The sequence below is a fragment of the Trachurus trachurus genome (assembly GCF_905171665.1).
Source record: "Trachurus trachurus genome assembly, chromosome: 8".
Lineage (NCBI taxonomy): Eukaryota > Metazoa > Chordata > Actinopteri > Carangiformes > Carangidae > Trachurus > Trachurus trachurus.
The window spans coordinates 4,264,908-4,286,024 of NC_139905.1; the positions used below are offsets into that span (position 1 = coordinate 4,264,908).

Sequence of the window (21,117 nt, forward strand, 5' to 3'; positions counted from 1 at the left end):
ATCATGTTAATAATTATTAGTTTTATTGTTTAAATATAATATTTTTCCAGTTTATTGGCGACTATCATCAATTGTGTTTCCGACCATACGCTTGTATACACAAAAAGAGAAATCAAACATAAAGAAGAAAGTAGGAAGTGATTTTTTCTCCAAAACATAAATTATTTAAAAAGAATAATTAAGTCGAGACACTACAGCAAAAACATTATTTTTCATGCACTGATCAATTTCGATTTTGCTTTCTTAACACGTCTTCTTTCAGAATAGTGGAAAGAAATGGTAGAAAATCCACATTAAGGTTTTATATTCTGAAGGTTTTTACAGAGGGGATTGTTGATATATCATTCACAGCCTGATTTATATGACATTTTATTCCTAAAAACATGGAGATATTTGATTTTTTTTTTTAGGGCTGGTGACAGTATGTTCTCATTTACAGAGTGATAAAAAGAGATATCCAAAATCCCTAATGTAAGAACGTCTGACTCTAATATGTCAACAAAATAAAACAAGAATTTTAAAGGGGCTTTATCCATTGTTCAGATTTCTGTTCTGGAAATGTGTGCAAATTAGCGCATGTTTCATTAGAAAATGCCTAATTTACATATTCAAACATAAAATTTGACAAAACTTGTAATACAAAAAATATATGTCTTAATGTAAATTATAAACTCGGGAAGTTTCATGGTGATATCTGTTAGTTTAATTTTTTACCCTATTCACCTTTTAGTGTCTCTCTTGTTACATAATAAGTAAATTTTTCTCTCGTTTCAACACATCTCCGCTCGAGGGCGTGTTTTTTAAATCGCTCTTCCTTATTTTTCTTCGATCTAGCCGTTGATTGGTCGAGATTTACACTGCCGTAGCGTACGTGCTCTCTGATTGGTCGCCGCCGTCCTAGTGCTCTACGTCACCAGCAGCGCCGCCGTGTCTTAACGCGGAAGTGCAGCGACGCAGCGTCCCATCTGAGTCCCAGACGCTGCTGCTGCTTGTTGGTGAAACTCCGCCACGATGTGGATCAGCGTAGCGGTGATTTGTGTCGCTCTGCTCGGCCTCATATGGAAGTATGTGTGGGGAAGCTCCGGACCGAACCCGTTCGACACCGACACCCGGGAACCGCTGAAGAAGATGGTTCACGACCGGAAGGAGAAGAATAAAGTCCTGAAGCAAGGTCACAGTCCACCGTGTTCACTTCATTTAGTTGTCAAGTTTATTATATGCATAAAAACTAAAGGGAAAAAGATTAAATTTGGGGAAAAAAGTGAATCTGAAGTTAAGTTTTATTGTAATAATTATTATTATTAATACAGTCGTTTATTCTAAAGCAGTCAGAGGAACATGGCTGCAGGCGCGGTCACAGTACAACACTGAACTGGTTTCTTGCATAAGAGTGAAAACAAAGACGAGTTTGTCAGGAACTGATTCTGTTTCTTACGTCTTTATTTAAAAAAAAAATTCTACATTTTTTTCAGGCCAAAAAGTTGCAAATTATTGATTTTTTTTGCACTTTTTCTATTTTCTAGAATATTAAAAATTATTTTATAATAACTTCTTCATCAGAAATAAATATTTAAAACACTTTTAATGAAATTTTATAGGTTGAAACTCTCTTGAATGCAATAATATCCTACAATATTATGTCCTAATTGTGTTAATGTAGAAAGCAGCTCAGGGCTATGAATAAATATGCTTGATGTATGGTTATTTTTAGTTTTAAATTCCACATAAAAGTGCAGTTTCACGTCACAAACAGAACATTAAATATTATTATGTCCAAATTTCCATTTATGCACATTTTGTACGTACATACATTTTCTATTGTAGCTCCGTTAGTTACTACTGTATTTGTTGTTTTGCATCTCGTTCCTCGTGTTTCATGGTGTGAATGACAGTTAAAAATCTAATCTAATCTAGTTTTAGCTAACCTTGACCTGTGGATGTTCTGGTGTCTCTGTCCTTCAGGTTTCCTGGCCAGTAAAGTCCCTGAGAACTTGGACGCCATCATCATCGGCAGCGGGATCGGCGGGCTCGGGCTGGCGGTGCTGTTGGCCAAAGTCGGAAAGAAGGTTCTGGTTCTGGAGCAGCACGACCGGGCCGGAGGATGCTGCCACACGTTCACCGAGAAGGGCTTCGAGTTCGATGTCGGTGAGGAAGAAGAGGAAGTAGTAATTTTAGGCCAAAAAAGGGGATTTTGTATCCTCAACATGTCCTGAGTGAGGGAAAAAAAGCCCCAAAGAATCCCATTAGGGGAAGGTTTCGAAAAACACCCAAATATAGGCTATCCCATTCATACGCCTATTAATTATTTTTCTCACGTGAATAGGGTAACATTTTTAACCTTTAGATATCTCCATGAAAATAACTGAGTTGATTACTTACATTAAGACAAACAAAAAATGTATTACAAGTTTTTTTTTATTCTTTGTTAACATGAGCAAATTTGCATAAATTTACATAAATTCCACAGTTTTGACGGCACATGTACGTATATATAAAGGTGCTGAGGTGGTACCAGCGTGAAAACTGGAATGAGTTGACTCCATCGGTCAAGCGACAAGAAATCACTTTAAATTTCAAGAAGACTGCAATTTTTCAAGACAGCCACATCCTTAGTAGAGCAGGTATGAGCCAACAGTGCATAATCCAATTACGTATGGCTAATTTGCATACATACAACACCTGATAGCCTAAATGGGTTCCATTCAGACCTTAATATTCGTTTTTTTTAACTGTAATATGTTAACAAGACTGAACAAGACATTTTCACCTGCTATACCCACCAATGTTTAGATCAGGTGTTGTATGAATGCAAATTAGCCATACGTAATGTCATACCTGCTCTACTAAGGATGTGGCTGTCGGTTGACCGGTGGAGTCAACTCATTCCAGTTTTCAAGCTGGTACCACCACAGCACCTTTATATACACATGTGCTGCCAAAACGGTGGAATTTATGCAAATATATGCAAATTTGCTCATGTTAACAAAGAATTTCAAAAAACTTGTAATACATTTTTTGTTTGTCTTAATGTAAGTAATCAACTCAGTAATTTTCATGGAGATATCTAAAGGTTAAAATTGTACCCTATTCATGTGAGAAAAATAATTAATAGGCGTATAAATGGGATATGTTTGGGTCTTTTTCGAAACTTTCCCCTAATGGGATTCTTCGGGGCTTTTTTTTCCCTCACTCAGGACATGTTGAGGATACAAAATCAGTTTTGAGTTTGCTTCTGTTGCAATTTGTTCAACCTTTTATCATAAAATGACTGGACTAAAGAGGAAGAGGAGGAGTGTTTTATGTTTATGTTTTTTAACGTGTCTCTCCTCTCCTCTCCTCTCCTCTCCTCTCCTCTCCTCTCCTCTCCTCTCCTCAGGGATCCACTACATCGGGGATCTGCTGGACCACAAGCCGTTCCGCTGCATGCTGGACCAGATGACCAACGGCCAGCTGCAGTGGGAGCCTCTGGAGAACCCGTTCGACCACGTGGTCCTGGGGCCGCCGGAGAACCGCCGCCGCTACCCCATCTACAGCGGCCGCACGCGCTTCCCCGACGAGCTGAAGAAGTGTTTCCCCGGCGAGGAGAAGGCCATCGACGAGTACCTGAGGCTGGCCAAGGTGAGATGTCTTATCTGGTCCTGACCTACTACATACTATGGCAAGCGGATTTAAAGGGATAGTAGCATTTTTTTTAAAGTGGGGTTGTATGATCTACAAATAGCCCCTAAGTACTTTAATTGAAGTAGAAGACTCTCTGCACTCCTCCCGTTAGCAACGCCAGCCCATAATAGCCCTGCCCAGAGATTTACAACATACAGTGTTGTGAACAGACCCAAAGAAACGGCCTATTTTCACGGCCTAAAAGAGGTTTTACCTGAAAAAAAATACACAGTTGTTCGCTATAATATAATTTTTTCCAGCCCATCAAAGTGCAGGAAAAACACTGTTTTTATTTGGACCGAACCAACTCACGTATCCCTCCGCCCAGGGTTAGCGCCCGCCGCTCAGCAGTTGGTTAGGTCCAAATAAAAACAGTGGTTTTCCTGCACTTTGAGGGGCTGGAAAAAATTATATTATAGTGAACAATTAAACTGTGTATTTTTTTTTTCAGGTAAAACCTCTTTTAGGCCGTGAAAAAAGGCCGTTTCTTTGGGTCTGTTCACAACACTGTATGTTGTAAATCTCTGGACAGGGCTATTATGGGCTGGCGTTGCTAACGGGAGGAGTGTAGAGAGTCTTCTACTGCAATCAAAGTACTTAGGGGCTATTTGTAGATTATACAACCCCACTTTAAAAAAAATGATACTATCCCTTTACCATTTAAAAGCTAAGTTTGACTATCCGGAATTAACATTGTAGATATCAACAACGTCTTTCTGACTTGTCGTAATTACATTTTGAATAGTTGGACTTTTCATTCAAGATATCTGTAATTCAGTTTTGCCTCGTCAAGAAGAACATTTCAGATCCACAACTACATTCTTCCTATGACAAATGACGTCACTTTTGCCATTCATGTGTATGGGGTTTGTCATTACAGATATCTACAATTCAGTTGCAGATATCCGCTATGTGAATTACAGATCTGTAACTGAATTACGACTATTCCTAATTCCAGTTACAGATATCTACAACTTCTTTTCGCCTAGTCAAAACTTAATTTCAGATATCTGCAAAGGGACATGTAGATATCTTTAATTGAGGTGAATTAAAGATATCTTGAACTGGAAATATGACTAGTCAGAATCAAATTGTAGATATCTAGATATTCAGTTACAGATATCTGTAATTCACATAGCGGATGTCTGCAACTGAATTATAGATATCTGTAATGACAAACTCCATACGCATGAACGGTTAAAGTAATGTCATTTGTCCTAGGAAGAACGTAGTTGTGGATATCTGAAATAACAATTGTGGATAGGAAGAATGTAGTTGCAGATATCAGAAATATTCTTTTTGACTAGAGGCAAAACTGAATTACAGATATCTGCAACACATATCCAGTCTGGCTTTTAAATGTTAAAATAGCTTGACATAGACCTTCACCTTGAGGAGTTGCCTGTTGTTGTTGGGGGATAAAAACTTGCACTTTAGCACAGAAAAGCTTCTTTATCCAGATTTGTGTTGGTGTTGTCGCTGATATTCCTCCAAGGATCAAAGGTCAGTGAGTTAAAGGTGTTGGAGCTTCTATCAGCTGATGGGCAGGAGGAGGATTACATAACCACAGCCACATGGTGTTGCTTCATTTTTTATGTCTTCATGTGTCTGCAGCTGCAGCCAGATCAGTTTAACAACTCTCTCTGTGTCATAAAAAAGAAACTAAACTGAAAAAAAAGAAAAGTGCAAAAGTTGATGAAGAGTTCACAGGTAGTGATGTCACAATTATAGATTTTCTTGGTACGATTATTGTCAGAGAAATAATCACGGTATTACGATTATCATGATTATTATGCATTAATTAATTTCACAACATGTATGTATGTGTAAAATCAAATTTAGTCTTACAATGCTAATTATTTACACAAAATATTTTAAGTATCTATTAAAAAAGGACCAATTATATTCCCCAGGGGAAGTCTATGGATATTCTCATTCATCCAGGTCATTGTTCTTTTCTGGGCAAATTGAATCGTAGGCAACTGGACTTGTATTTGTCTGGGACAAATACAAAAATCCCCAGGGGAAGTGTTTGAATTATTCAAGCCATTAATTGTCATCTATACCAAATGTTTAAGTTTATTTTAATCGTTTTTTTAAACAAATTTTTTTATTTTATTACAAATGACGTGAACTTTTAAATTCCTACCAATTCAATGCTACGTTAGGTAAATGGAACAGTATCTGTGCATTTACCTTTACTTTGGCACCACATCTGCCCACACGGTTCATACATAATCTTTTTTTGGAAAGTGATGGTATTTAACAATTTATAATTAATTGTGGCGTTTAATAACACGATTAATTGTGACATCCCTATTTTATAATAATACAAACAGAAACACAAAACCACTGACAAAGGGGGGTGGTAATAGCTAATAGCTATGAAAGTGAGAGAATGGTAATAGTAGGGAGTTTAACCGACTTTTGACTTCAAGTCATGATGCAAAGGTCCCCTTTGGCATGGAAGTACTTTAGGGTCATACAAATAATCTATCCTAAGACAGAAGTGAGATCACACTTTGTATCCGAAATAAACACGTTTTTAAAATGCCTTTTTTTAAATGAGAAACGCATGTTAAAAGCACATTCCATTTAGAATGTCCATATAAACTACAATGTTTTCAGCTCCTGGATGTGATCTACAGCTTATTTGTAACATGATTGCAATATTTCAGGATTGTTTCTCAGTTTGAATGATGAACAAGGATCTAATGTTTTTTTAATCTGTAGTGCGGACTGACATAGGAAGCATAAAGTCCAGTCACAACATTCCATTATGGCTAATTTGAAATAAGAAATAAAGATAATGTAACATCATGAGATTGATAAGATGAGCATTAACATGTCCGTTGCTGTGTCAGGCAGGTGTCTCCCACGGAGCTCTGCCCCGTTTCAGAGGTGAAGGAGAGACGTCGCCTCCGCGGTGTAGAATGTGTTCAATTAAAGTGAAACTAACACATTATATAGGCCTATATGTCCATTACACACTTTTAGGCCTTAAAATGTCTTAAATTTGTTGAATTATTGTGTTCAAGACTTAAAGCAGATATCAGCTTCACGGCCGTTTCGGCTAATGCTGCGTTCAAGGCAGGCTTTTGAAACCGTAAGTTACAGCTTCAAGTCACAACTACGACTTGGTAGCGTTCCAGGTAACCCGTAGCTCGTGTTTTTACCATCCTGTTGTCTGTGAAAGTTCCCTATAACGGCCACTCGTAACTTCCGACCCGTGAACTCGTACCAGATCGAACTGGTATGACTTCACAGGAAGGAAAAACACAAAGTACGAGTTTCTTTGAACGCACCATGAGTTAGCAGCCCCCGCCCTTGTCAGGCATCAATTGGTCCTCGTGCTACGTCACCACATTCACGCGCATCCCTTGGCTGCACACACAGCCCTTCATGCCGTTCTCTCTCCTCATTGGATAACACTTGTATCCCACAAGGAAAATTTTCTCCTCGGGTTACAGCAGAGCAGAGTGACGGAGAGACTCGTGTTTAGGCTGAAATACTTCATGTAAGTGATTGCTGACGGAAAATAGGACTATTTAGGACTTATATTAACAAAAACATTCCACTGATATCTGCTTTAAATAAGACAGGTCTTACATTTTCTTATGCCCACCATGGGCGAGCATTTCACTCGCATTTGCCCCTAAAAAAAAATACATGTGTGAACCAGGAAAATCACAAAAAAGAAAGAGCACAACCTGCGATTGGTCAAAAACTACAAATCCCACAATTCTCTGCTCTCAACAATAACAGTAGTTGTGTAAGTAAGGGAGAGTGGAGCTGTCGGTGAAAAGAGGAAACAACGCCACGTCTGGTCCTGTTCTATGTTGTTGGTTCACACCGTCACCGTTTATTCGTTACGTCCGCGGTGTAAAAGGCCGTAACGCAAAAACGCGATTAGGCGCGAGACGCGGTATACGCGACTTTTTTTTTTTTTGCGACAATACACCCGATTCTTTTATGGCGACGGGACCTTCGCGTCTTCGTCTGTTTCATCGTGTTTGGTGGGAAGACCCACGAGGGGCTTCCCACCAAACACGAGGAACGCTTTTTTTTCGCTCGAGTTGTGACGCGCGACCAAACGCGAGATACGCGAGATACGCGATTTATCGCTCCTTCTGACTCGTGTCAAAAAAAAATTCACGAGCCCGCCAACAACTTTTTTTTTTTTTTCAAAGGAGGTTCAACTGGACTTAGTTATTTGTCTAGGAAGACGTTTCACCTCTCATCCATGAGGCTTCATCAGTTCATGTAGCATCTGACCAGGCTGGAACTGGTCCAACTATCTGGTGTGGAGACTCAGTATAAGTCCAGTTGCTTTCGATTTAACCTCCTTTGAAATACTATGACCTGGACAAATGAGAATATGCACAGGCCTACAACAACATTTCTGCTCTCACCAACCATGGTTGAGGTCACAACGCTGCTGTAGCTGCTCTGGAAGTCCGAGACACTGAGGCCAAACGCCGCCGTCGCTTCTGGTCCATGAGGCGAGTTCCGGGCTGATGAGCTACAGAGACTTTAGAGTCTAAAGGAGCAGTGCGTCGCTGTGTCGGACTGTTTGGATTTAATGAAGAAGCTGCACAGAGTCAGGTGAGCAGAAGCTGCCCCCCCCCCCCCCTCTCACCGTGGAGCTGCTGCTATCTCACAGCCGCCACCGACCCCTAGAATAAAACACCACCGACCCCTAGAATAAAACACCACTAAGCCGTGGACGGTCGCTGTGTGGATAAAATGCTGACGACCAAAACAGCCGCCACCAGGTCACTGACTGGAGAGTTTTAAAGTCGGCACATGAACGCAGCTCAGACCGGCCGGTGCCTCAGCGCGGTGATCAGCAGGACGCTATAGCCTACCCAGTACCGGCCAGCTCAGTACAGAGGGGGGGGCGATAACGTGACGCACAGTAGGCTATACTGTTATGAGACACATTATGCATCCCAACAACTTTTTTTTTTTTACCAAGAATGCGCCCAAAAAAATCATGATCCAGGGGCCAAAATTCGAAACAAATATATATATTTTTTAATCATAATTCTCATTATTCTCCTGATGTCGGTTTAATGTAAACCGATTGCGCTGATATGCGTCATGTGACAGCGGGGCAGAGCTGCAGCTGCTGTGCTGTGATGGACCTGATCAGACTGGTGGTGGTCCACAGTGAATCAGTCCCAGATCCTCCACCGTCAGCAGATCCCCCGAAAGCCCCCGCAAATAATACATCGACAAGAAGTTAAGTGGCAAGTTGCACCTTTTCGTCGGCTTATTATTTGCGGATTATTTTTTTTTATAGCCTATATAATGTCACTGCAACACGCGGCTCTCAGTGCTTGTCGGTGTTGTGTCTATAAATTGTGAAATAACTTTTCCTCGATAGAAATATGAGACGTGGTCGACAGGTTTCATTCATCCATGTTTTGGCAGACAATACAAATAACCAATGATAATGAGATTTCCACCGCGCCGAACCAATCATGTGGCTGGAATAGAGCCAGTCAACAGTAACATGTGCGTTTGTTTGGGTTGCTGCAGATGTGCACATCAGCTGACACCGCCGGTAAAAGAGAGAGAGAGAGAGAATGAGTGTTGTCTCGAAAAAAAACAGTAAAGGAGAAGTTGGACAAGTGACTGAAAAGACGCGTGGTGCGTAATGGGGACACCAGGCAGCTGGAGCGGACCGTGGTCACGGTGTGGCCGCTCTGCTGCTGCTCACCTCAGTGTGTGCGACAACTCATTCATGGTTGTCTCTGATTATACTGGTAACAGCCTTCCTATTCACCTCCAATGTAGACGCGACGTGCGCGCTCGTTACCCAAAGCGGCGCGTATCCGCGTGCATTCGGTGCGACGGCGCCGCCGTTTCCCCCCCGTGCATGTCCGTTGCTGTGTCAGGCAGGTGTCTCCCACGGAGCTCTGCCCCGTTTCAGAGGTGAAGGAGAGACGTCGCCTCCGCGATGTAGAATGTGTTCAATTAAAGTGAAACTAACACATTATATAGGCCTATATGTCCATTACACACTGAATGGGATGTTAAATCCCATGTCTTTATTTCTTCAGTTTATTTTAATAGTAATAATTATTACTAAGACCTAAAAATCAGTATCTCCAAAATTGAAATATTGCAATGGTTTTTATTTTTTTTTAAAGCATTTTTAATATAGAAATGTTGGCCTTCTGAAAACTGTCCATCTATATGCACTCAATACTTGGTTGGGGTTGAACTACTGGAAATATACTTTTCTGTGATATTGTTAATGGTGAGATTTCAGTAACAGGTTACATAAGCCTTAAATAATGTAGAGGGTCCAATGTTACCCATTGTTACATTTGAGAACAGTAAAAACATTTTTCCTTTGACTTTAAGATGACCCAGAATGGGTCATACATGTAAATTCAACTTTTTAAAATCAACATACACAAGGAGTAACTAGTTATAGGTAGGCCAATATTTGGCTAATTGGTCTTTCCTGACACCACTGTGATATGAATTACACCTTATTATTGAACTACTTGTAGGCTATATTTGTTGCACTCCGTCTGATGTTCAACAAACCAGTATCAGTATAGTTTTATTAATATTTTTACATTAATAAAACACAATATTCTGTCACACAAGCAGCTCCATGTTGTCTCAGAAGCTGTAGATCTCATCCAGGAGCTGAAGGCATCAGGGGATCTGCCTGAGTTTATATGGACATTCTAAATGGAATGTGCTTTTAACATGCGTTTTCTCAATTTAAAAAAGGCATTTTAAAAACGTGTGAAAGTGTGATCTCACTTGTGTCTTAGGATAGATTTATTTGTATGACCCTAAAGTACTTCAAAGTCAATGGCCTATTTTTTGGGCTTAACCTCCCTACTATAAGTTTAGGAGATGATGGTGAAGAAGATGAAAGAAGAAAAGAAAAGATAAAGTAATAAATATAAAGAAATAAAAAGAGATAAGAGGAAACAAAACAAGAAAAGAGAAAGGCAACTTGTGTCTCATTCTTTGTTTGTGTGTTTTCTCTCCAGAAATGTGGGCGTGGCATCTGGATGCTGGCGGTGCTGAAGCTTTGCCCCGCCCCCCTGGCTAAGTTCCTGGTGTACAGCGGCCTCGCCACACGCCTCTCCTTCTTCTTCCAGATGGCGTCACGCAGCCTGACCGAGGTCGTCAACGGGCTGACGGACAACAAAGACCTGCGCGCAGTCTTCACATACATCTTCGGCACCTACGGTACGATGACGGTGACCATGACGACGATGATGATGATGATGTCGTGTCATAGATCTCCTCCTCTCTCAGATACTGTGTCACAAACAAGATAAAGGAAGTTTCTTTTAAAATCATGCATTCAGTTTATCCTGTCAATCAGACCGTCTCCAGATTTGAAGATATAAATGTCAACTGTACTTTCTGTGAACAGGAGGAGGAAACTATTTGTCATCTTTTTTTTAATGACATTATACCTATTTGTTTTGGGTAGAACTAGAAGACATGTTTACATTTTTGACGGGCATCAAGATTAAACTTAAAAAAAAAAAAGATATAATTCTCACTTATGATGAAAAAAAACTTAAGGGAAAGGAATTGTTTTTGTTGAATCTTTTTTGTTTTACAAGGAAAATATTACATCCATAAATGCAAATGGTCATCCAAAAAACCACATTTTTATGAGTTTAAAATAGAAATCAGATATTATATGCAGCTACTACGAAATATGAAAGACAGAAAAGCTATAAAAACCTTGGAATATTATAAATTATTACAAACAACTATATGATTTAATAATACCTATAATATACTGTATACCTATAATATATAATATTAAAGGGACAACGAGGAGTTTTGGAAAAGTGAAGTGTTTCCACACTACATTTATGAGCCTCCGCACCGTGAAATTCTTTGACCGGCGCAAGACAGACTCATGTTTTCATTCATCAAGAATTAAAGTCAGAGGTTGGAAGACGATCACATACCGTCGTAGTTCCGACCATAAACGGAGATTCGGCGGCGTTATTCTCATGACTCGCCACGAAACCGAAAGTAAAGAAACGCTGGTCGGCTCGACCAGCGTTTCCACCACCACTAATAATAACAAAATAACCATAGAGACAAAACCATATATTTATCGAAAATAACAACAACATTTACAAGTGGTAACGTAGATTCATCCACATTAATATGAGACTTTTTTATAACCAAATAGAAACTCCTCGTTGTCCCTTTAAGGGAAAGGAATTGTTTTTGTTGAATCTTTTTATTTTACAAGGAAAATATTACATCCATAAATGCAAATGGTCGTCCAAAAAACACATTTTTATGAGTTTAAAATAGAAAGATAGAAGATATTATATGCAGCTACTACAAAATATGAAAGACAGAAAAGCTATAAAAACCTTTGAATATTATAAATTATTACAAACAACTATATGATTTAATAATACCTATAACATATACCTATAATATAGAATATTAATGCCCCTTTCTATGAATATATGTATATATTTTTTGTTTATTTGTTTATTGTCTATTTGTTGTATGTACATATGTCTTAATAATGCAGGCAACATGCCGAAGGACGCCAGCTTCTCCATGCACAGCCTGCTGGTCACCCACTACCTGAACGGCGCCTGGTACCCGAAGGGCGGAGCCACGGAGATCGCCTACCACATGATCCCCATCGTGGAGAAGGCCGGCGGCGCCGTGCTGGTCCGCGCGCCCGTCAACAGGGTCCTGTTCAACGACGCCAAGGAAGCTTATGGTCGGTCTGGTTCCTCTGGTTCCTCTGGTTCTTCTAGTTTCATTTCATTTCATTTCATTTAGATTTATTCTATTCATGGTTTACATTCTTCACAAGGCTGCACAAAATTACATAATGTAGGCTACACATAGTCACCATGAATGAAAAGGAGCAGGATGAAGAAAACTTACAGTACCTGCCCCTCTCTGTTGTTATAGTTACATTGGCTTACTTCAACACCAATATTATACTCTATTTCAAAATATTAAAGATGATGAAACATAGTAATGACAAGAAAACAAACAAAACACCACTCGTCTATCTATCTTTTCTTTTTTTCCCCTTCTTTTTCTCTTTCTCCTTCTTCTTTTTTGTAGATACTTATCTTTTCTTTTTTAAACATTTTCTTAAACTGAGACATACTTTTACAACTTTTCAATTCCTTGCTTTGTGAATGCCATAGTTTTACACCTGCAACAGAAATACACATTTGTTTTAAGCTTAACCTTGCAAATGTATGTTTAAAGTCAAGCTTCAGTCTGTTTCAGTCCTCTTCCTCCAGTTTGAACAAATTTTGTAAATGTTCTGGTAATAATCTGTTCTTTGCTTTAAACATTATTTTTAAGGTCTGAAGTTCTATTATATTGGCCACTTTCAACAAACCTGCAGAAATAAATAATCTATTTGAGGGTTCTCTGTTGCCTGCCTTGTGAATAACTCTCACTGCTCTTTTCTGTAGTTCTTCTGTTTCCTCTGGTTCCTCTGGTTCTTCTGGTTCCTCTTCGTACACGTCAATCCCAGCACACGGCTCCTACCTCACCACCTCCTCCTCTGTCTGTTTGTCTGTTTGTCTGTGTGTCTGTTTCCATGGTAACAGGTGTGAGCGTCATGAAGGGTCAGGAGGAGGTCCACATCCGCGCCCCCATGATCATCTCCAACGCCGGCATCTTCAACACCTACCAGAAGCTGCTGCCCAAGGAGCTGCAGGCGCTGCCAGGTCAGCAGCTTTCACACTTCAGTTTATGACTTTTATCTCATGACATATTTTATTACACTGCAGACAAATGGTTTACTGAACTGTATTATAATAATGATGATGATAATAATAACAAACATTATTTATTTAGAGATTTTCATACAATGGATGCAGCTCAAATTGCTTTTAGAAAAAAAAAACTGGTGAAACATTTTTTAAACTATATTTTTATTGGTATTTTACATAACTCACAGACAAAAAGATGCTAAATTTAATTGAAATAGACAACAAAATGATATCTAGACACGATTTAACAATAAGAGAAAAATAAACAATGGACAAATGAGATAATTAGAAATAAGTGAATATAAATCTGATCGATTAGATGATTGACCTTCTCAGCTCCAGTGGGGATCATTATCATTATCATTACATAATGTGGTTCTATACACACACTGAGGAGTAGTTTGTAGTTAGTTTTTTCTGTGTGTGTGTCTGCTGGTTGTAACGCTGTGTTGTTGTGTTGTTGTGTTGTTGTGCGGCAGCGATCCAGAAGCAGCTCAGCCTGATGAAGAACGGCGAGGGCGGCCTCAGCGTGTTCCTGGGTCTGACGGGGACCAAGGAGGAGCTGGGCCTGAAGGCCGACAACTACTGGATCTTCACCGAGAACAACTTCGACGAGCTGTGGGTTCATACATGTCCATTTAAAGGAGAATTACTGTTTTTTTTAACATGCTGGACCTTATTTCTAGCATAAAATACGATCATTTCCTCACCCAGATAACTTTGGTGTCATTACAAGTGGTTGTGATGAAATGAGCTCCAGCCGAGAGCCGCGTATATCCGTATAATGTGAGTCTACAGGGCAGCAGAATGCAGCCTCTAAATAACACATTATCTGCAGAGAAACTCCTTCATTTCACCAATATTTAGTTCTGATAGGCTAGTGCTATTCCCCTCTGAGTCCGGGGTTAGCTGTTATCAACATCCGGGGTCTGTAGGTTGACCTAAGCTAACCCCGGACTCAGAGGGGAATAGCACTAGCCTATCAGAACTAAATATTGGTGAAATTAAGGAGTTTCTCTGCAGATAATGTGTTATTTAGAGGCTGCATTCTGCTGCCCTGTAGACTCCATTATGTAAGGGATAATGTATAGTTCGGAGGTTGTTATGGAGAAATAAACCCCAACAGGTTGTATGGAACATGGTTTCATACAACATGAAGGGGTTTATTTCTCCATAACAACCGACCAACTATACATTATCCCGCTTAGAACACGGCCTACAACTACATCATTCAATAATGTAACACAAAATAATTATAAAAAGAGATTTTATTCATGTAAAATTAGACCGTTGCTCGGGACGCCGCTCTGATCAGCGCAGCACAGAAAAGAGAAAGTATGCAGGAATTACTTAGTTTCATTTTTACCGTCATTAAACAGCTTCGGACTAATAGTGATGTTGATAAACGACTTGTAACCTGTTACAGGGAGAGTGGAGGCTCCTTATTTCCACATCGTGGCTGAAAAGTAAACTTGCATCAGAACCTCTGACCGTGTCAAAGCTCCTCTCCTCTCTGTAGCTCCGCGACACAAACGCACCCCATAATCTCTTGTTTATGACAGATACGACTACACAAAATACATCGTAACGTGTATGGTAATCCATCGATCCACTGATTGATTATCAAAGGCTTCAAATGCACGAACGGGAGGAGGCTCAGCAAAACAGCGGCCGTGACCGGACATGCAGAGTTGGCCGTTGCTATGGAGTCCCTAGCAACGGTCCGCTCAGCGGTGGTCTATCGAGAAATAAACACAGCAGAATATCGGTGATTGACCAATCAGAATCGAGTATTCAAGAGAGCCGTGTTCTAAACGGATATACGCGCCTCTCGGCTGGAGCTCATTTCATCACAACCACTTGTAATGACACCAAAGTTATCTGGGGGAGGAAATGATCATATTTTATGCTAGAAATAAGGTCCAGGTTGTAAAAAAAAAACGGTAATTATCCTTTAATTATATCACATGCACAAGATGTTTGTGATGATGATGATGATGATGATGTTGTGAGGTCACCACTTGCTGTTTTGTTTTGTTTCAGGGTGGTGGAGTATCTGAATGGGAAGAGGGAGGAGTCAGCGAAGCGAGTCCCTCTGCTGTTTGTGGCGTCTCCGTCGGCTAAAGACCCGACCTGGGAGGAACGGTCACCAGGTGGGAGGAAGAGCACTGAGCCTGAGGTCATCAGGTCACAGCAACAGTTTCTATGTGTGTGTGTGTGTGTGTGTGTGTAAAGACATTTGTCCTCTGCAGGGAAGTCCACCCTGAGTCTGGTCAGCTTTGCCAACTACGAGTGGTTCGAGGAGTGGAAGGACGGGAAGGTGACCAACAGAGGGCCGGACTACAAGGAGCTGAAGCAGATCTTCATCGACTCGGTGGTGGAGGTGGTGATGGACGTGTTCCCCAAGATCACCAGAGACAAGGTACACACCAGTGTTTTTTTTGTTTACCCGTGAGAGTGCACTGGAACAGCAGTCAAACCCGTGACTTCCTACCTGAAAAACACGAGTTACGGGTTGCCTAGGCTAGGACGCACCATTAGTCGACGAGAGAAAGCCGGTAAAACGTGGGTCAGGTAAACAATACGACATCACCATGACAACATATTATCACGTGTATTGTTTTGTCTCGTGCTGACGGACCACTTGTTTACATAGAGGCTTGTTTATGCCGTTACGTGCAGCGGCTGTCGTCCGTCTGCCGTCTGCCCGATTCCACGTGAATGCAACATCAAGAATACGATTGAGTTGCTTGCGATATCCCTACATATACAACTGCAACGCTAGATGGGAGTAATGCTGCATTCACATGGAGTCCGGCAGACGGCAGAGGGCAAACTGGATGTCATTTTAGTGGACGAGAGAACTTTAATTTAATACGTTTATTTGTATCAGGGACAATGTACAAAATAACATTAGTCTCAAGATGAGAGAAGATGCTTTGTACCGGATTTATCTCACTAGCTACTTTCCATCCGTAGTCCCTGGGCAGGTGGGTAAGAACAATAAAAAGATGAAAATCGTCAACTTACATAACAAACCAAACATCCATACACACGTGTGTATATACACCCGCTCACACGTCACAAACACTCAGGTACAAAACATATTACATAACAGAAGGAAATAGAAACATACAGTTATTAAAATACTTCATACTTTGACAAAGTTAAACATAATTTAGGTTTAAGATTAATGCTGACATGACTGGTTTCTTAAGATCCATTTTTTGACTTCCCGGGAAAAAACACTGAACTCTGTACGACGGTAAAACTTGGGGGAGGCCGGAAAATAATAATAATTTGTATATCACTCCGTCCAGTGGCATTGGCCGTCTGCCATACTCCATGTGAACGCAGCATAATTCCTACACAATGTCCCTTTAATGCAATGTTTATACCAGAAAACTCAAGGAGATATATAAAACCTTCTTCTTCCAAATACAAACAAGTAAACTGTTACAGAACAAGCTGATCTACTGACAGCTTATGTACAGGAGGCTTTATAATGTGCAAATAAACTAAACTGATCTAAACAGCTGAATTTAGTTGGTATCAATGTGAAATATTTGACAACATATGCATCATTCTGCTGCTAATGGGAGAAATGAACATTGGTGTTTGCAGCTCTGTGCATATGGCCCCATGGCAGCCATCTCCAGCTCAGGGCCCTGGGCAGTTACCGGGGTTACCTGGGTTACCCCTGACTACAGCTGCACAAACACACAGACTGAACACACACATGTTATTAATAAACAGTTGACAGGATACAGGATAAGGATAAAGAATATAAACATGAAAGTCGCTTGTCTTATTCGGAGTTTGATCATATACATGTTGATATCCGAGTATTGATGTGTTGATGTAAACATGTTTTTCTTGTCTTCATGTTATTTATTTGTATTCAAAGGTTTTGTTCATATTAATTTAGTATTTTCTATATTTTCAGAGCCTCAGCTTCAGTTTCTTCATCTTCCTGACTCTTTCACATTGTGTGTGTGTGTGTGTGTGTGTGTGTGTGTGTGTGTGTGTGTGTGTGTGTGTGTGTGTGTGTGTGTGTGTGTGTGTGTGTGTGTGTGTGTGTGTGTGTGTGTGTGTGTGTGTGTGTGTGTGTGTGTGTGTGTGTGTGTGTGTAGATTGAGTTCGTGGACGCCGGGACCCCCATCACCAACACACACTACATCGGAGCGCCTAAAGGAGAGATCTACGGCGCCGACCACGGCTTCGGACGCTTCAGCCCCGAGCTCAACGCCACCGTGAGGCCGCAGACGCCGCTGAAGAACCTCTACCTGACAGGTCACACACACACACACACACACACACACACACACACACACACACACACACACAGACCCAGTTCCAATCCGACCCAGTGAGTCAGTGAATGAGCCCTTACTGCCCCCTAACCATAAGTCACCACCGATGCTTACCGGAAATTTCTAGTAAACTTCCGGTAAATTTCCAGAAACTTTCCATGGATATTGACATATTCCAAATTGGAAACTTTCCATGGGAATTATGGGAATTTATAGGAATTATTGGGAATTAACTGGAAATTGGGGGTAATTTAAACAAACTGTATCATATCTAAACATAAATGTAAATTTAGTTTTGTCATAAGCATTGTGACATCCATGCAAAATAATACAATTAAAAACACGACATTTCAACAGATTTATTTGTGAGTAGAACTTTATCAAGTTTTAATTATTGTATGAACAATCAATTATTTTACTGAACAACAAAAACATGAATGCTGAGTAAAATATTACTAATTACTTATTCAGGGCCGCCCTTTCATTTTTGTAAATTTCGGATTTATTCCCAGTTTATTCCCATATATTCCTGTTAATTCCCATATATTCCCGTTAATTACCCATTAATTCCCATGGGAAGTTTCCAACTTTGAAAATTCCTGGAATTTTGCAACCCTACTTACTCGGGTAAACTCGTGTTGCAGCTTGTGAAAACTCGGCGCGACAAACAGGACAAACGGCCATTTCTGTAGCTACACCTTTAAGTCAGTGAGGGTTCAGGGCCTGAGTCTTTAGGGGGCGGATTGGAACTGGGACACACACACACACACTGACACACACACACAGACACACACACACACACACACACACAGACACACACACACACACACACACACACACACACACAGACACACACACGCTGAGTGAGTGTGGTGTTGCTCCTCTGTTGCAGGTCAGGACGTGTTCCTGTGCGGTTTTGCCGGTGCTCTGGCCGGAGCGTTGACCTGCGGCTCGGTCATCCTGAACCGCAACCTCCACCTGGACGCCATCGGCCTCGCCAAGAAGAACAAGTACATGAACGACAAGCTGAAGGCCGAGTGACCAGCTACACAACAACGCTACACAACGCTATGCAACAACGCTACACGACGCTACGCTGGGATGAACCGGCGGCGTGGAGCGGATCAGAGCCGGGAACCATGAAACCAAAACAGGAAGTTGAGGGAGATCCGCTCGACTCTGTAATACGACTAATGAACGTTTAACCAGCAGCTTTCAGGAAAAACCTACGGCGGCCCCGAAGGCTCAACTCACCGACAAGATGCAAATACACAAACACCACAAATACGACAAATTTAAAAACTACTCCATCAGTTTGGAATCGTTTCTGTTTCTGGGGACGCAAAAAAGTGACGGACCAGTTTGTTTTGATTGATCTATTATTAGATATTACTGCAGATATCGGCCGTACTGTAACTGTCATCGCCTCGGTCCGTCACGTCTTTGTGTCCCCTGAGTTGATTCCTCCGGGCCACCGTACAAACTGCACTTATCAAACCTCATGTAAACCATCCACTGTTTTGAATTTTATAATATATATATATATATATATATATATATATATATATATATATATATATATATATATATATATATATATATATAAATAAATATAAATACACACAGTTTGTTGTGTAATAACAACAATAATAATAATGTTTTTATTTTGGTTTATTTCTGTAAACTGCCTTTTTACCGAACTACTGTGCCTGATAACGACAACGATGATGATGTTTGGTTTGCAGCTGTAACGGGTTTACACAGGTTCTTCCTGTTGGATATTAAAGGGTTAACACACTGATGTGTTGTGATGTGACATCTGGAGGCTGTTTGGTGTCTTTATTGTCGCCGCCGCCTTTCGCTGAGGAACTTTAAAGCTCGTCTTCTGTGATGCATCAAAAAAGTCAAAGGGTCCATGATCAGTTTAACCTGTTTATTGTAACAAAATCCAAAAAATCCAAAAAGAGCTAATAAGCAGTTTATAACAAAAGTAGTCTCAGTAAACTCTGTAAATAATAATGATGATAATAACGGTGACGGTACAAAAAAATATTAGAGATACTAGTTCCTACCACCACACACAATAAGGAAAAGAAGATAACCACATCCACTCAATGTGTCAACACAATGATGTAAGCTCTTATGAAAATTAACAAGCAAAATATATTTTGGCTCCTACATTTAGAGTTAGAACAGAATAAAACCCCTTTATTGTCAGTGTGTATGTGTGTTAAAATACAAGACAACTCCTTCAGAGCATTTAATCAGCACAAAACCAGTCACACAGTTGAGAGCAGCAGTCGTAGTTTATTCGATCTTGTGCACAAATTGTTACAGCCAGGCATCAGTCAACTATCAATCAATATTCAATAATGTGTTCCTGAATTCAAACTTAATTTTTGTTATTAATTGTTGTTAGATGGGTCAAAAAGGTGTAGTTACACACATGTACACACTATAAATTAGAGATGCACCGATCCAATCCGATACCGATACCTGGGCTGAGCGTATCGGCCGATACCCGATACCGATCCGATACTACTGTTGAATGAATGAACCGTATAGCCTGCCTTGCCATGTGAGTGAAGGTATCAGGCTTGACATAAACATTTAGCCTTGTTAAAAAAAAAAGGTAACAAATTAACACAGATATAAATGTACTTAATATTATTTATTAACAAATAACAAAGTGTACATTAGCAGCAAAAAGAAAGAAATAACACTAGATCGCTGTAACTGTACTGCTGTGTATGATAATAAAAAAGAAACGACTGGATCGGCCTCATTCATCCGATGGATCGGTGCATCTCTACTATAAATAAAACAAAATGTTAAGAAAAATATCTGTGCTGTGTTGATTTATTTCTCCACAGGTAAAAAAGAAAAGAAAAAAAGAAACGTTTTAAATTGTTTATTTTCCCTTTTTTTTATGTTATTACACTCACTTTATTAAACTGTGATGTTAATATAATGATAATAATAAGATGATAATGACAAGCTGACTGGTTCTAAGCTGCTGTGAGTTCCTAGAAGCTGCTTCTCTGGTGAGTTTATAAACATTCACTTGGTTTTGTTTTGTTTTTTGTTTTATTTTGTTTTGGGGCCTCAGACTCAGTGACTGCTGCTCTCTGGCTGCACCTGAACGCACCACGAGCCCCAGTGTGGCAGCACGTGCAGGCCTTGTGGCCGCTCGAGGCCTCTGATTAGTCCTGAGAGGAGGAGGGGGAGTGATCGGACTGATCGGTGATTGATGGATGAGTGAGTGAGTGACAGACATTACCATCTCATTACCCAGCAGGCTGCGCGGCGCGGTGCCATGGAGGCAGCAGCGGTCTGAGGGGGGAAGCCACGACCAGACTCGAACCCGG

General features: G+C 40.4%; 1 protein-coding gene across 1 annotated transcript; it reads left to right on the forward strand.

Moving 5' to 3' along the window:
* Window positions 1–936: 936 nt before the first annotated feature.
* retsat.2 (retinol saturase, tandem duplicate 2) lies at window positions 937–19,295 on the forward strand. The gene is made up of 11 exons (XM_083976505.1): window positions 937–1,171; window positions 1,963–2,145; window positions 3,377–3,618; window positions 10,686–10,887; window positions 12,218–12,415; window positions 13,272–13,391; window positions 13,916–14,054; window positions 15,480–15,589; window positions 15,689–15,858; window positions 17,570–17,729; window positions 18,642–19,295. Exons 1-11 carry the CDS (start codon window positions 1,012–1,014, stop codon window positions 18,788–18,790), a joined length of 1,833 nt encoding a protein of 610 aa, XP_083832631.1. The 5' UTR covers window positions 937–1,011; the 3' UTR covers window positions 18,791–19,295.
* The last annotated feature ends 1,822 nt before the right edge of the window (window positions 19,296–21,117 follow it).